The sequence below is a fragment of the Salvelinus namaycush genome, chromosome 21, assembly GCF_016432855.1.
Source record: "Salvelinus namaycush isolate Seneca chromosome 21, SaNama_1.0, whole genome shotgun sequence".
Taxonomy (NCBI): Eukaryota; Metazoa; Chordata; class Actinopteri; order Salmoniformes; family Salmonidae; genus Salvelinus; species Salvelinus namaycush.
The window spans coordinates 45,727,493-45,745,306 of record NC_052327.1 but is presented as its reverse complement, the minus strand read 5'-3'; the positions used below and the strand labels follow the sequence as shown (position 1 = coordinate 45,745,306).

At 48.2% G+C, this 17,814-nt stretch overlaps 1 protein-coding gene across 1 annotated transcript; it reads right to left on the bottom strand.

Annotated features, from left to right (window-relative positions):
• Positions 1 to 1,973: 1,973 nt before the first annotated feature.
• LOC120065927 (membrane protein MLC1-like) lies at positions 1,974 to 14,733 on the bottom strand. Its single transcript, XM_039016968.1, has 7 exons — positions 14,416 to 14,733; positions 10,614 to 10,703; positions 7,638 to 7,754; positions 7,397 to 7,453; positions 7,163 to 7,285; positions 6,152 to 6,313; positions 1,974 to 1,985 (listed from the first exon to the last, which is right to left on the bottom strand). Exons 1-7 carry the CDS (start codon positions 14,731 to 14,733, stop codon positions 1,974 to 1,976), a joined length of 879 nt encoding a protein of 292 aa, XP_038872896.1.
• Positions 14,734 to 17,814: the final 3,081 nt, after the last annotated feature.

Sequence of the window (17,814 nt, the reverse complement as noted above, 5' to 3'; positions counted from 1 at the left end):
AGAATCAATGACTGAAAAAGACAGATTTTCAATGTCTGTAAATCTTTTTGACATAGGGAAAATACGTCTTTTCACCTTTCATTCAGCACCTAAAATGCACCTGATTTCAACATCCAGAAAATACATATTTTCGATGTCTGGAAATTATGTATTTTCGAAGTCCGTAAAATATTGTTTTCAACATCCGGAAAATGCATATTTTTAACTTTCATTCGGCACCTAAAATGCACCTGATTTCAATGTCAGAAAAATATGTTGAAAATACATTTTCTATGTAATTTTGCTTACTGTGTCAGTAGTAGCAGTGGGAGCTCAGTTTTCAGTGAGTGTGTCAGTGTGGTCACATCTGTGGGGAATATTTGCCTTTGATTACACAAGGTCTGTGAAGGGCGAAGTCACCCGCTCTGATGAGAATGATGACCTTGAAAAGCCTTTAAAAAACTTTTATGCACCGCTGAGTACAAGGACATGCCTTTTTTTCCCAAACATGGTACCAAAAAAGGTTTTGATTCCTGGCTGAGTCAATCGATATTATTAGATTCCGATTCATATCAGTGATGTAATCATTAGTCATATGACATTATGCTCATGTTCTGTTCATTCAGCGTTACAGTGAAACCATTTCCCATGGAGCTGTGAGACATCATCTTTAATGAACACTGTCAAACCTGGGGATTTTGAATGTCAGAATCTAGGACACCTGTCAGGGGGATGCTGCTTTATGGTGTGTGTGTGTCTCTCATTGCCACTGCTGCACTCTGCAAGTGAGGAGGGGGTTGCTGCTGCATGCACACTCCAGGACGGTTACGTGAATGTCCTTCGAGAGGAGTGTGATCACATCTTCCCCGCTCACCCCACCACACACACCCCTCCCATCTGTCTTTCTCTCCATCTTACACTCTCTCTCCCTCTCTTTTTCTCTCCATCTCTTTCTTGCTTCTTCTCATTCTCTCTCAATCTGGCATAAATATCCATAGTCCTTGAGCCACACAGAAGCAGGCCCATACAGTCTGCAGATAGAGTGGATTACATTGTGCAGGGATAGAGGGACAGAAATCCTGCCTACCAACTTAATTGTTAGCATCATGACCTACTCAATAAATTGCCCCTGGCTAAGACCAATCATTCATATTATTTTTGAGAGCATTATGCTCCTTTATGATGACAAATGGAGTGTATTTGAGAATAATGTGATGTGATATATAGAATAGGCTGAAGTTCATCTGCTGTAAAATTATCTTGAATAAATAAATCATTGTGAGATAAAATATAAACTTGTCAAGCCACCAGTCATGAAACATTAGTCATAGGTAGTGACTACTGACTATGTGTGAATAGATAACGGTGTAGGGTGAAGTTTCCCCTAGATGCTGTGCTTGGGTAAGTTTAGCATTTTCCCCACTAATGGTTAAGGATAGGATTGGAGGATGGGAAGCTGGTCCCAGATCTGTACCTAGGGGAAACATCGTCGACCACCCCTGGCGCAATCGATAACACCCTCTCCTACTCTGAAGATCTTTGAGGGATCCTTGGATCAGACAATGAGAAAGCCCTGAGACATACTGTAGGTGAAAGGGCCGGTTCAATTAATTTACATTTCAGGCTACTTGATTCTGGGAAAGGCCCTTCTGTGTAGCACATGTATTATTTGTGTTCCTTCATTATTGAACATGCTTTACTTGGGCACAAAAATGTCCTTAACATAAAACAATATCCTAATATTTATGACCTGATGATAATTGTAATTGTCTGTCTAACAGTTCCAAAAATCTGGTTTACAACCAACAGTTGCCAATTTTAAATCGATTTTGTCTTGTAGGAGACAATATCTCATTTCAGAAACTCGGCTTCTGGCAGTGGTGAGCCCTTGGCACCAGTCCAACAACAGATTATGCCCCACAGTTGGACCTGCTACACGTGTTTAAAGGGGATGCCCACATTCAGTTGCCAGTACTACAGTATGCCACGTTTGGTTAAGGCTGTCCCTGTTACACAGACAGACACACTTGGTGTAATCAGACTCACTTTTGCTGAAGAGGTGAACACAATTCACTGTAGGCTACATGTTTAAAGGATTGTGAGTGGAACTGTGTGATCTTTCATGTACTCTCACCGGTCCTCCTCATTAGTGAGCATCCATTCCGAGTGTGATCATGAGTTTATAGATTGGACTCCGTCCAAAAACTTCCAAACTAGCTACTCCTGTTGTAAAGTGAGCATGGCAAATAGTGGAATTTCACCTCAACAATACACAGTCCCCGATATAACGCCTATTCACTTTGCCTTTTTCAAGTGCACAAATGACAGGTTAAGCAAAATTAGAAAATACTATTAACCGTGCAAACAATAGCGTTAGGCTACTGTTACACCAAATGCAAGTCCATTGCTAAACAAAATGCTACAAGAACAGAGCAACAAAGCTATTGTGGTTATGCTACATACAGGCTATCATATGATATGATAGAGTTTCCTCTACTAATCTCGTGAAATTGTCCAAGAGTCATTCTCAAACATGCCGCACTGTTGGTTGTCTAGTCATCCACATGCTATTGGCTACTTACATCAAAGGAGCGGTGCACAAAACAAAACACTCCGCTGCAAGTCAACTAATGTGCACGCCAATTCAGCACTTGGTGCTGTGGACAGCTCCCGAAGTGTAGACGGGGCGCTGAAAATCTGAGTGTATTGGTCTAAAACGGGTTGAGTAAGGACTCTTATTAGACTTTCAGCTCTACATGTATTAGCTGCAGTCCACCTGTCCATATCAGTGACAGGCACAGAAAATTCACGGTCCATCCACAAGGAAAATAGATCAAGCCCGAGAATCCACTGTGGGTTCAAATTCACCCATTTAACACAAGGAGGAAATATAATGTACTCACAGGTCATGTGCATCCTCGGCGTGCTAAGAGTTACTGCAGTGCGGGCGAGCCGCTACAGCGTGTATCCGGGCACACCGGTTTGTTCCGCCTTTACCCCTCCTCACCCTCCCTTCCGGGTTTTGTCTCTCTCCTCTCCCCAGAACCAAAGATGAGATAGGTAACGCATTAGGATTCAACAAATCATTGCTTCCTCTCTCCTTGCGCAAATTGAAATGACAAATCCTGATGTAAATGTCCATTTGACTGTGTTGTGAAAACCCAGACAATGGGTTGTGATCTTTAGGTGGAGGAACAAACTCGACACTTTGGATGTAGTTTATAAAAGGTCTCACATTATCAGTAAAAATAAATTGGGCACACTGATGCAAGCTTCTGAGGATTTCCTCATATAGTCTAGGCTAGCCTACGAAGCTGTCGCTATCTTGCGTTTCAGGAGGAGAGGAACAGTGAGTCAATCAATCCTTCCTTGTGAAGTAGGCATTATAACTCCCCACTCGCTCAAACTCACACACACTCATGAAGTCCCAGTGGGAGAACAGCCAGCAGCTAAACAGGGAACAAACACTCTGTCTTAACTCGCTCACCCCCAATCACGCCACCCGCAGCAGTTGTGTTTTTGCTCAGAGATGTGGTGCCTCTGGTTATTCACGATTGGCTATAGCTAGGCTGTTTAGGTTGGCTGTTTCTGGCAAGACTCCCGTACAGGTCAGATCGATAGCAAGCGTGCAAGCAAGCAAGCCAAGGCGCGCGCTTCAGACTCTGGTCAGGTTCCTAGCCGGTTTTCACCGGTTAGATGCCCCTCCTCATAACTGCTTCCAAATATAGGATTTCCTCTCCACCACTGCTGCATCGCAATGGTGATCAAGAAAGCAATTGAATGTGTTGTGGTTGCAAACGGAGACACTCCATTTAGTTGTATATATTACGTTTTGTATGGAATGTATTAATTTGTGGATGTTCATCATTCATTTCGGATGATAAATTATGAATTACAATTCGTATGATATGTTACGAATTGCAATTCGTGCAATATACTATGAATTGCGATTCGTATAATAAGTTACGAATTTGCAAAACGTACAATATGTTACGAATTCCAATTTGTTGTTGCTAATGTTAACTAAGTGGCTAGGTGGCTAACGTTAGCTAAGCCAGGGGTTAGAGTTAAGGTTAGGAGTTAGGTTAAAGGATTAAGGTTAGGGGAAGATTTAGCTAAAAGAGTTAAGGCAGTGGTTCCCAAACTTTTTTGATATTTGAAAATGTTCAAGACCCTAATCATGTGAAAAATAATTATGTAATTAACAGCCAATGTTAACTTTTTTAATTGGGACTATTGCAGTCAATTGTAAAACATTCTAACAGTATTGCTGATGTTATTCTCAACTCACCATCATACACTTTTAATGTGAGGCTATGACATTCAATTGCAAATTAAACTGACATATCTCTTATCTCACCACCACCAATGAGATGGGTGTGCTTGATGCATGTCGCCACCGAGGTCTCAAAGTCAGGCGGCATGGTCGACAGTGCTGTCACATCCAACCTGGATCGATATTTGTTTTTATTGCGGATGACAGCACTGAATCAGCATAGCATGAGTTGTAGTGCTCGGAGGGAGACGGCACACTATTTCCTTTGAGTGAGGAACCAAAAGTCCTCCATAGTGACCCATGAATGTGTTGTCTGCAGCATTTGATCACATGACAGATTGATCACCTGTTTGATTTCACTTACTGGCATGTCAACTGAGTCAGGATCACAGTCAAAAATATTTTTTTTGTATTTCCGTTTGACTGTCAAAGGGTCTAAATACTTTCCGAAGGCGTCTAAATACTTTCCGAAGGTACTGTGTGCATTCGGAAAGTATTCAAACCCTTTGACTTTTTCAACATTTTGTTACATTACAGCCTTATTCTAAAAGGTATTAAATAGTTTTTTCCCCCTCATCAATCTACACATGATACCCCATAATGACAAAGCGAAAACAGGTTTTTAGAAATTTTAGCAAATGTATTAAAAATAAAAAACAGAAAAACCTTATTTACATAAGTATTCAGACCCTTTGCTATGAGACTCGAAATTGAGCTCAGGTGCATCCTGTTTCCATTGATCATCCTTGAGATGTTAATACAACTTGATTGGAGTCCACCTGTGGTAAATTCAATTGATTGGACATGCTTTGGAAAGGCACACACCTGTCTATACAAGGTCCCACAGTTGACAGCAAAAACCAGGCCATGACGTTGAAGGAATTGTCCGTAGCACTCAGAGACAGCATTGTGTCGAGGCACAGAACCGGTGGAAGGGTACCAAAAAATGTCTGAAGCATTGAGGGTCCCCAGGAACACAGTGGCTACCATCATTCTTAAATGGAAGAAGTTTGGAACCACCAAGACTCTTCCTAGAGCTGGCCGCCCGGCCAAACTGAGCAATTGGAGGAGAAGGGCCTTGGTCAGGGAGTTGACCAACAACCCGATGGTCACTCTTACAGAACTCCAGAGTTATTCTGTGGAGATGGGAGACCCTTCCAGAAGGACAACCATCAATGGAAACAGCATGCATCTGAGCTCAATTTCAAAGTCAAACTCAAAGTCTCATAGCAAAGGGCCTGAATACTTATGTAAATAAGGTATTTCTGTTTTTATTTTTAATACATTTGCAAACATTTCTAAAAACCTGTTTTCGCTTTGTCTTTATGGATTATTGTGTGTAGATTTGATGAGGAAAACATTTATTCTATCAATTTTAGAACAAGGCTGTAACTTAACAAAATGTGCAAAAAGTCAATGGGTCTGAATACTTTCCGAATGCACTGTACTTGGCTCGAACCCGGGACCTCTGCTTCACAAACACACGTGACCCTCCCTCAAGCATCTATACTCGTCGTGCCACTCAAAAGCTAGTTCTTGAGCGATGTAAACATGGATACAATGCTGAGGAGTACGTTTCCCACATCTTCATGTGCTACATAAGCGTCAGTCCTCCTCACACGTCAGTGACATTTCCAGAGAGACTAATGTGAGAGATGTACCAGCTATCTAAGCATCAGTGACTCTACATCAGTTAGTCATAGAGCACAACATCTCATCTGCCAAAACTCAATGTGTGTGTGTGTGTGTGTGTGTGTGTGTGTACGTGCGTGTGTGTGTTTGCGTTTGAGAGAGAGAGAGAGGAGAGAGCCTGATGTGTGCAGCAGTCCTAGTTCATGTCTATGTGAATCTGCATGACTGTGTAAACAGTAGGTACAGAATGTGTTTGTAATGTACCTCTAAGTGTAGAGCTGGGAGCTGCTGGCTGTCATCCCACTCTGGAGCCCCCATGTGGAGCTGACTCTTGTAGGGGGCACAGTGCACCACAGTGGCCAGAGTCAGAACTGCCTGCACCAGCAGCAACACCAACAGAATCAGCAGCAGGATGTCATATGATTGCTAGGGACACACACATACATATTGTTTTGGTACGCTATCTGAGTTGTAACCACAGAGTCATTAAAGTGGCACTCCAGTCTCATTTTCACCTCACTTAACACCTGATTTACTTAACAAAAGGCACATCTCAATAGGTGGTCCAGGTAAGTCATGGCATTACACAAATCTATTGTTTCTCTATATTTCCCCTGCCAAAGGGGGAGGCCGATGACGTCACAAATTCCAATCAGAGTAACTCATTGAATGTCCTACTCCTTGAAGTTTGCAGTTGTGTCTAAAAATACACTAATTTGATCAAATTTGGGATATCACTTTTCAACAGTAAAAGTTCAACAATCGCTGAAGGACATCTTTAAGTATATACTTTTTGAACATGTTGATTGTCCCTTTCTCAAAACGATGGATTCACTCAATATCTGAGTTAATACCACCACATGGGCTCCCTAGTTGTGCAGCGGTCTAAGACACTGCATCTCAGTGCCCGAGGCGTCACTACAGACAACCTGGTTCGAATCCAGGCTGTATCACAACCAGCTGTGATTGGGAGTCCCATAAGGAGGCGTGTGTCATCCGGGGTTGGCCGATGTAGGCTGTCATTGTAAATGAGAATTTGTTCTTAACTGACTTGCCTTGTTAAATAAAGGTTACATTTAAAATAAAAAATCATGAAAAGCTCTGTATGTTTTTACAATTTCTGCAGAGTTGTTAGTTATACCTTGACCATGATTCTCAAACATGTTGGATTGACAAGTGACAATGACTTTGAGCTGGAGGCTGACCTGAGGCAGTCCTACTGAACTCATCCTATGTACAGAGAATCTATCTATCACAGAACACTAGGCAGCTCACCTTAGCTGTAGGCACCTCATACAAGAAGATGTCAATGAAACTAAGCACACTGCAGGAGAGGAAGCCTGAGGCTGAGAAGAGCAGGGGGGAGGTCACACTGCTGATGGCAATCAACATATTCACCTGAGGGGGAGAGGGGGAGGAGTGAGAGAAAGAGATAGTCTTCATTCAGTGAGGTAATGGTTGAGCATGACACCTGTCCAGAATACATAACCTACATAATACAAAACTCACCAGACACTTGTTGGGGTATTCTGCTACGACATGGCTGGCAATGGCACTGGGAAAACACTGCAGAGACAGGGAACAAAATAGAGGCGTTTCAGTCTTTCACCCATTGTTGAGTCACAGCCAGACTCTCTATTGGATCATGAATAAAGACTGGATGTGTCTGGAAGCAGTTTTGTGTCTGTGGCGGGGTACAAAATATTTGTGAACCAATGGTGTAGACCCATTGTAACACACGCAGCCTTACAGCCACTAAGATCCAGAAGAAGGTGACAGACAGGTATGGACCCAGGAGCAAGGCGTCCATGTTGAGAGCGATGATACCGCCAAACACAGCCGAGATTCCTACTATCACCTCAATCACCTGTCAGAAATACACGGCCGTGACTATTGGGAATACACGGCAGTTACTATTTTGTTTCTGGTGTCCTTTGACAGCTCTTTGGTCTTGGCCATAGTGGAGTTTGGAGTGTGACTGTTTGAGGTTGTGGACAGGTGTCTTTTATACTGATAACAAGTTCAAACAGGTGCCATTAATACAGGTAACGAGTGGAGGACAGAGGAGCCTCTTAAAGAAGAAGTTGCAGGTCTGTGAGAGCCAGAAATCTTGCTTGTTTGTAGGTGACCAAATACTTATTTTCCACCATAATTTGCAAATAAATTCATTAAAAATCCTACAATGTGATTTTCTGGAAAAAAAATTCTCATTTTGTCTGTCATAGTTGAAGTGTACCTATTACAGGCCTCTCTCATCTTTTTAAGTGGGAGAACTTGCACAATTGGTGGCTGACTAAATACTTTTTTGCCCCACTGTATATGCAATAAATGTATTCTTTTTTGTATTAATACTATGGCGCCGCCACCAATATAATATAAACTGAGCAAAGATACGTCAGATGTGGGAGTTAACAAGCAATAATTGAAACAGAAAGACAATGGTGGCGAGAGGACAAGGGGTGTTAATCATTTACATAGAGAGGAGTGACCATGTGTGTTATCTGAAGGTATAACGGCTTTCTTCTGTGGACGAAGGAGAGGACCAAAGCGCAGCGTGGTTAGTGTTCATCATGTTTAATAACGACAATAAACGTGAACACTACAAAATACAAAAACAACAAATGTGAAAAACCGAAACAGTCCTATCTGGTGCATAGACACAAAGACAGAAGACAGCCGTTACAGAACCACCCACCAACCAAGGACCAAGCAGCGTGGTAACAGGCAGCGGCAGCAGGAGCAGCGCGAGAAGGAGGAATGGACATGGGAAGACGAGTTGGACGGTAAAGGACCCTGGGCAGAGCCAGGCGAATATTGTCGCCCCAAGGCAGAGCTGGAGGCAGCGAAAGCAGAGAGGCGTCATTATGAGGAGCTAGCTCGGCAGCGCGGCTGGAAGCCTGAGAGGCAGCCCCAAAAATTTCTTGGGGGGGGGGGGCACACGGGGGGTGTGGCAGAGTCAGGAGTCAGACCTGAGCCAACTCCCCCTGCTTACCGTAAGGAGCCAAGGATAGAACCAGAGCCGGTCAGGGCGGTATTGGAGGTGAGCGAAGCAGAGAGAGTAAAGGAGTTAATGGGGAGATTGGAGGAGAGAGTTATGAGGGAGGTGCTGGTTTGGTGCATAAGGCACGACATCCGCCTGACGGAGCGTGTCGGGGATTTGATGTCACCTGATTCAGCTCTCCATACTCGTCCTGAGGTGCATGCTAGCCGTCTGGTGAAGACTGTGCCAGCCCCACGCACCAGGCCTCCTGTGCGCTTCCCTAGCCCTGCACGTCCTGTGCCACCTCCTCGCAGCAGCCCTCCGGTGCCGGCACCACGTACCAGGGCTCCAGTTCCAGCACCCAGCACTCGCCCAGTGGTGCGTGTTTCCAGCCCAGTACCACCAGTGCCAACACCACGCACCAGGCTTCCTGTGCGTCTCCAGAGCCCTGTACGCACTGTTCCTTCTCCCCGCACTCGCCCTGAGGTGCGTGCCCTCAGCCCGGTACCACCAGTGCCGGTACCACGCACCAGGCTTATAGTGTGCCTCGAGAGTCCAGTGTGCCCTGTTCCTGCTCCCCGCACTCGCCCAGTGGTGCGTGTTCCCAGCCCGGTACCACCAGTTCCGGCACCATGCACCAGGCCTACTGTGCACCTCAGCAAGCCAGAGTCTGCCGTCTGCCCAGCGCCGCCTGAGCTGCCCGTCTGCCCAGCGCCACCTGAGCTGCCCGTCTGCCCAGCGCCGTCTGAGCCGCCCGTCTGCCCAGCGCCGTCTGAGCCGCCCGTCTGCCCAGCGCCGTCTGAGCCGCCCGTCTGCCCAGCGCCGTCTGAGCCGCCCGTCTGCCCAGCGCCGTCTGAGCCGCCCGTCTGCCCAGCGCCTTCTGAGCCGCCCGTCTGCCCAGCGCCGTCTGAGCAGCCCGTCTGCCCAACGCCGTCTGAGCCGCCCGTCTGCCCAGCGCCGTCTGAGCCGCCCGTCTGTCCAGCGCCGTCTGAGCCGCCCGTCTGTCCAGCGCCGTCTGAGCCGCCCGTCTGTCCAGCGCCGCCTGTGCCAGTCAGGAGCCGCCAGAGCCGCCCGCCAGTCAGGAGCCACCAGAGCCGCCCGCCAGTCAGGAGCCGCCAGAGCCGCCCGCCAGTCAGGAGCCGCCAGAGCCGCCCGCCAGTCAGGAGCCGCCAGAGCCGCCCGCCAGTCAGGAGCCGCCTGAGCCGCCCGCTAGTCAGGAGCTGCATGAGCTGCCCTTCAGTCTGGAGCTGCCCTTCAGTCCGGAGCTGCCCTTCAGTCCAGAGCTGCCCTTCGGTCCGGAGCTGCCCTCAGTCCGGAGCTGCCCCTCAGTCCTGAGCTATCTCTCAGTCATGAGCTACCTCTCAGTCATGAGCTACCTCTCAGTCATGAGCTACCCCTCAGTCATGAGCTGCCCCTCAGTCATGAGCTGCCCCTCAGTCATGAGCTGCCCCTCAGTCATGAGCTGCCCCTCAGTCCGGAGCTGCCCCTCAGTCCGGAGCTGCCCCTCAGTCCGGAGCTGCCCCTCAGTCCGGAGGAGTTTCCTCAGTCCAGAGGCGCCCCTCAGTCCAGAGGCGCCCCTCAGTCAGGTTCTGATATCCAGAAGTTCTTCCCGGCTGTAAGTAATAACACAAAACATTTCCTGGGCTAATAATGTAAGAAATAACACATAAAAAATCGAAATATTGCAGCAACGTTTCCTAAGAGCTAGAAGCTTTTTCAGACTCTAGTCAGCTAAGAGCCCCTCACCGAGCCTGCAGCACAGCGCAGGTAGTCCATAGCAGCAGGAAACACGTTGCCCAGGGAGAGAGAGAAGCCAGCCATGACCAGCAGACTGCTCTGTGGACCATCCACCCACCCACAGACACAGACACAGACACACACACAAACACACGCGCACACACACACACACACACAGTGGTTAGTACGTAAACTGCCTAGAGGAGAGTTCACTTACCAAAAAGTTGTCGCGCTACCCCTGTTCTCTCTGCTTTCACCCTTAAGAAAAAGTTTTAAACCAGAGTGTAACGGCTTTCCTCCTCCTCTTCATCCGAAGAGGAGGAGCAGGGATTGAACCAAAATGCAGCGTTTAAATTCGACATAATATTTATTTACAAAACGGAAAAACACGACAACACTTTAATAAACTACAAAACAATAAACGACGTAGACAGACCTGGACGACGAACTTACATTAAACACGAAGAACGCATGAACAGGAAAACTGACTACATAAAAGAACGAACGTACAAACAAACCGAGACAGTCCCGTGTGGCGCGACAAACACAGACACAGAAGACAACCACCCACAACAATCAATGTGAAAACACCTACCTTAATATGGCTCTCAATCAGAGGAAATGAAAACCACCTGCCTCTAATTGAGAGCCATATCAGGTCACCCTTTAAACCAACATAGAAACAGAAAACATAGACTGCCCACCCAAACTCACGTCCTGACCAACTAACACATACAAAACTAACAGAAAACAGGTCAGGAACGTGACATAACCCCCCCCTCAAGGTGCGAACTCCGGGCGCACCAGCACAAAGTCTAGGGGAGGGTCTGGGTGGGCATCTGACCACGGTGGTGGCTCAGGCTCTGGGCGAGGTCCCCACCCCACCATAGTCAATCCCAGCTTACGTCTCCCCCTTAGAATGACCACCCTCATTTTACACCCACTTAATTTGAAGGGTAACCTTAAGATAAGGGGCAGCACCAGGACAAGGGGCAGCACCGGGATAGAGAGATAGCTCAAGACCGAGAGGTAGGTCAGGATAGAGAGGTAGCTCAGGATAGAGGGGCAACTCCGGACTGAAGGGCAGCTCCGGACAGAGAGACAGCTCTGGACTGAGGGACAGTTCTGGATCAATGGCAGCTCTGGGCTGAGGGGCAGCTCATGACTGGCTGACGGCTCTGGACGCTCATGGCTAGCTGACGGCTCTGGACGCTCATGGCTAGCTGACGGCTCTGGACGCTCATGGCTGGCTGACGGCTCTGGACGCTCATGGCTGGCTGACGGCTCTGGACGCTCATGGCTGGCTGACGGCTCTGGACGCTCATGGCTCGCTGACGGCTCTGGCAGATCCTGTCTGGTTGGCGGCTCTGGCAGATCCTGTCTGGTTGGCGGCTCTGGCAGATCCTGTCTGGTTGGCGGCTCTGGCAGATCCTGTCTGGTTGGCGGCTCTGGCAGATCCTGTCTGGTTGGCGGCTCTGGTAGATCCTGTCTGGTTGGCGGCTCTGGCAGATCCTGACTGACGAATGGCTCTAGCGGCTCCTGACTGACTAACGGCTCTGACGGCTCGGGACAGACGGGCGGCTCTAATGGCTCAGGACAGACGGATGGCTCAGACGGCGCTGGGGAGACGGATGGCTCAGACGGCGCTGGGGAGACGGATGGCTCAGACGGCGCTGGGGAGACGGATGGCTCAGATGGCGCTGCGGAGACGGATGGCTCAGATGGCGCTGCGGAGACGGATGGCTCTGGCTGATCCTGTCTGGCGGAAGGCTTTGGCTGCTCCTGTCTGGCGGAAGGCTCTAGCGGCTCCTGTCTGGCGGAAGGCTCTAGCGGCTCCTGTCTGGCGGAAGGCTCTGTAGGCTCATGGCAGACGGGCGGCTTTGCAGGCTCATGGCAGACGGGCGGCTTTGAAGGCTCAATACAGACGGGCAGTTCATGCGGCGCTTGGCAGACGGACAGTTCAGGCGCCGTTGGGCAGACGGCAGACTCTGGCCGGCTGAGACGCACTGTAGGCCTGGTGCGTGGTGCCGGAACTGGAGGCACCGGACTGGAGACACGCACTTCAAGCCTAGTGCGGGGAGCAGGGACGGGGCACACTGACCTCTCGAAGCGCACTATAGGCCTGGTGCGTGGTACCGGCACTGGTGGCACCGGGCTGAGTGCACGCACATCAGGACGAGTACGGGGAGAAGGAACAGTGCGTACAGGGCTCTGGAGACGCACAGGAGGCTTAGTGCGTGGTGCCGGAACTGGAGGCACCGGACTGGAGACACGCACCATAGGGAGAGTGCGTGGAGGAGGAACAGGGCTCTGGAAACGCACTGGAAGCCTGGTGCGTGGAGTAGGCACTGGTGGTACTGGGCTGGGGCGGGAAGGTGGCACCGGAAATACCGGACCGTGCAGGCGTACTGGCTCCCTTGAGCATTGAGCCTGCCCAACCTTACCTGGTTGAATGCTCCCCGTCGCCCGACCAGTGCGGGGAGGTGGAATAACCCGCACCGGGCTATGTAGGAGAACCGGGGACACCATGCGTAAGGCTGGTGCCATGTAAGCCGGCCCAAGGAGACGTACTGGTGGCCAGATATGTAGAGCCGGCTTCATGACATCCGGCTCAACGCTCAATCTAGCCCTACCAGTGCGGGGAGGTGGAATAACCCGCACCGGGCTATGCACACGTACAGGAGACACCGTGCGCTCTACTGCGTAACACGGTGTCTGCCCGTACTCCCGCTCTCCACGGTTAGCCTGAGAAGTGGGCGCAGGTCTCCTACCTGCCCTTGGCCCACTACCTCTTAGCCCCCCCCCCCAAGAAATTTTTGGGGTTTCTTCTCGGGCTTCCTCGCTAGCCGCATACCTTCATATCTCCGGTTCCCTTGTCCGGTTGCCTCTGCTCTCCTCAGTGCCTCCAGCTGTTCCCATGGGAGGCGATCCCTTCCAGCCAGGATCTCCTCCCATGTGTAGCAACCCTTGCCGTTTAATACGTCCTCCCATGTCCATTCCTGTTTCGTGTTCCACTGCTCGAACTTATGCTGCTTGGTTCTGGATTGGTGGGTGGTTCTGTAACGGCTTTCCTCCTCCTCTTCATCTGAAGAGGAGGAGCAGGGATTGAACCAAAATGCAGCGTTTAAATTCGACATAATATTTATTTACAAAACGGAAAAACACGACAACACTTTAATAAACTACAAAACAATAAACGACGTAGACAGACCTGGACGACGAACTTACATTAAACACGAAGAACGCATGAACAGGAAAACTGACTACATAAAAGAACGAACGTACAAACAAACCGAGACAGTCCCGTGTGGCGCGACAAACATAGACACAGGAGACAACCACCCACAACAATCAATGTGAAAACACCTACCTTAATATGGCTCTCAATCAGAGGAAATGAAAACCACCTGCCTCTAATTGAGAGCCATATCAGGTCACCCTTTAAACCAACATAGAAACAGAAAACATAGACTGCCCACCCAAACTCACGTCCTGACCAACTAACACATACAAAACTAACAGAAAACAGGTCAGGAACGTGACACAGAGGTGTACATCTCCTCCTCGAAGGATGCTGTAATGCTGTTATGCTGTTTTTCTGCCTTCAAATCAGACTGTGAATGGAGTAACCAGGTGTGTGGACTCTCTAACCAGTCAATGGCATTGACTATGACTAATCATTTACAATAAATTCCTGGTACAAACAAAACACCAGCAGCACTGTGTTTTCTGGAATTCTAGAGTTGGCCAACTCCCTGCTGTAGCAACGTTTAACCTTTAACCCTTGAACTTAAACCTCCTGACCTCTTACCCCAATGAGAACACTGTAGAGCCAGGTCCTATAGCTGAGGCAGGGGTGCATGGGCTTCTCAGAGTGGGCAAGCTGCAGGTCACTGGCCCTGACGTCCACCGTGTAGCTCTCTGGTCGGTCCCTCTCCACACACCCCCGCCGTCCCATTGTAGCCCCACCAGCTCCTCTCTCCAGCGTGGGCATCTGGGCGTAGCTGAACTCCTCCACGGCAGACAGATCGTCCAGCTGCCTCATGGTGAGATGATTGACAGTGCCCCCCGACGGTCCAATGAGACGGTCACTCTGGGTCTGAGGAAATGTGTCTGTGAGAGTGGACATTCAGACACTGAGTAATCAGAATCAGAATCGGAATCAAACGATAACTTCATCGTCTTTGGTCCTTTAGGAAGTATAAGATGGTTGCACAAATGGAAATTATTATTTATTTCAGTTAATTATCAGTTGATAAATAAGGATTTTGTACAAAGTGTCATAAGACAAAATGGTTTTCTGTACCATTAACCTTGATTTTTTTTTATATCTTCTTTCCAATATAAAAATATAAGATCAACAAGATCTATTATGAGTTATATTAATCACAATAATTCAGCTATACTCTGAGAGCATTATTTAGTTCTGAGTGAAAATGGTGTGTAGTAGAAAGTGGTTATAACGTTGAGGGGATGGGACAGCAAGAAACAAGATCAATACAAATAGAAAATATGTGCAAATAAATGTACACATAATTTAATCCTACAATAGTCCTTGCCCATCTGTCCTAAAGGTCTCTTCTGATTCAAACATCACCCTTTTCACCCCCTCCTTCCCATCCCCTCCTCTCCCCTTTCCCCATCTTCCTCTCCCACTCACCTCTTCAGTCTTCTGTCTTGTAGTATCTCCCCAATGTACCCACAAGTTATCTCTCAATGGACACAGCAATTGTATAATCCCATATAGAAGACACTTGTTTTTGTTGGTCTGAGAAAGTTTATTCGCTCTCTCCCTCTCCCTCTCTCTCCCACTCCCTCACTCCCTCCCTCTCCCACTTTCTACTTCCCTCTCTCTCACTCTCTTTAGAAGAGGGAAACACTTCTGGAGCTAGCTGTTTTCACAGAGGAGAACAAAAACACATGCCCCTCAAGCTGACGGCGCGTTCTGTGCCCAAGAGATACGGCCTGTGAATGACAAAGAGGGGAGGGGAGAGGAGGAGAGGGGAGAGAGAGGAGAGGAGGAGAAGGGAGAGAGAGGAGATGAGAGTAGGAGAGGAGAGAGGAGAGGAGGAGAGGGGACAGAGAGGAGAGGAGAGCAGAGGAGAGCAGAGGAGAGGGGACAGAGAGGAGAGGAGGAGAGGGGAGAGAGAGGAGATGTTGAGTAGGAGAGGGGAGAGGAGAGAGAGAGAGAGGAGAAGGGGCTTCTGCTAGGGGCAGAGCTGGATAGGGCAGACCCCTTTCCCTTCCCTCCCATCTGCTCACACACTGAGAACATACAAACAAATACACTACATGACCAAAAGTATGAGGACACCTGCTCATAGAACATCTCATTCCAAAATCATGGGCATTAATATGGGGTTAGGGTTAGGGTTAGGGTTAGACTCTTCTAGGAAGGCTTTCCACTAGATGCTGAAACATTGCTACGGGGACCTGCTTCCATTCAGCCACAAGAGCATTAGTGAGGTCGGGCACTGATGTTGGGAGATTAGGCCTGGCTCGCAGTCGGCATTCCAATTCATTCCAAAGGTGTTCGATGGGGTTGAGGTCAGAGCTCTGAGCAGGTCAGTCAAGTTCTTCCACACCGATCTCGACAAACCATTTCTGTATGGACCTCTCTTTGTGCACGGGGGCATTGTCATGCTGAAACAGAAAAGGACCTTCCCCACACTGTTGCCACAAAGTTGGAAGCACAGAATCGTCTAGAATATCATTGTATGCTGTAGCGTTAAGATTTCCCTACCTTGGAATTAAGGAACCTGAACCATGAAAAACATCCCCAGACCATTATTCCTCCTCCACCAAACTTTACTGTTGGCGCTATGCATTGGGGAAGGTAGCGTTCCCCAAATCCAGATTTGTCCGTTGGACTGCCAGATGATAAAGTCCAATGGCGGCGAGCTTTACACCACTCCAGCCGACGCTTGGCATTGCGCATGGTGATCTTAGGCTTGTGTGCGGCTGCTCGGCCATGAAAACCCATTTCATGAAGCTCCCGACGAACAGTTCTTGTGCTGAGGTTGCTTCCAGAGGCAGTTTGGAACTTGGTAGTGAGTGTTGCAACCGAGGACACGCTACGCGCTTCAGCAGGTAGCGTGCTGCTTCACAGTCCCTGCTGTTCCATAAGGTGTATTTTTATCTGTTTTTAAATATACATTTTAGTGTTTGCATGAGTTACTTGATGTGGAATGGAGTTCCATGTAGTCATGGCTCTATGTAGTGCTGTGCTCCTCCCATAGGCTGTTCTGGGCTGTGAAGAGACCTCTGTGGCATGTCTTGTGGGGTATGCATGGGTGTCCGAGCTGTATGCCAGTAGTTCAAACAGGCAGCTCGGTGCATTCAGCATGTCAATACCTCTCACAAATACAAGTAGTGATGAAGTCAATCTCTCCTCCACTTTGAGCCAAGAGAGATTGAGATGCATATTATTAATGTTAGCTCTTTGTGTGCATCCAAGGGCCAGCCGTGTGGCCTACCACTTCACAACTGAGCTGTTGCTGCTCCTAGATGTTTCCACTTCACAATAACAGCAAATACAGTTGACCTGGGCAGCTCTAGAAGGGCAGAAATTTGACGAACTGACTTGTTGGAAAGGTGGCATCTGATGACAGTGCCACATTGAAAGTCACTGAGCTCTTCAGTAAGGCCATCCTACTGCCAATGCTTGTCTATGGAGAATGCATGGCTGTATGCTCGATTTTATACATCTGTCATCAATGGGTGTGGCTAAAATAGCCGAATCCACTAATTTGAAGGGGTGTCCACATACTTTTGTATATATAGTGTACTTCTGCCCACTTACTATGACATGTACACTGAATACACACACACATACACACAGAAACACACACACACACAAGAAAATATTCTAATTGGTTCAGTTAAATAACTTGGGGTTCTCCCCCCTAGGATTTCCTGTCTCGCCCCTCCTCCTTTCCCCTGCCCAACCAACAGTAGCTCTAGCTACACTTCACAGTCCGGTAAATCAAGTTGTCCAGCAGGGCTTTATAAAAGAGACAGAGAGGCATTTGGTTCGGTCAATCACGTGGTTTCTTTTCACATCTGACACAGTGAATCTGATTGAAGTTCATTCCAGTGTTCCCAATCAGCTTCCCCAGATTGTTTTTCCCTAAATCACATCCTTTTAAATAGGATGAGTATGTGTGTGTTATTATTTCTGTCAGCACACTCCGCAGAGGACTGCTGCAGC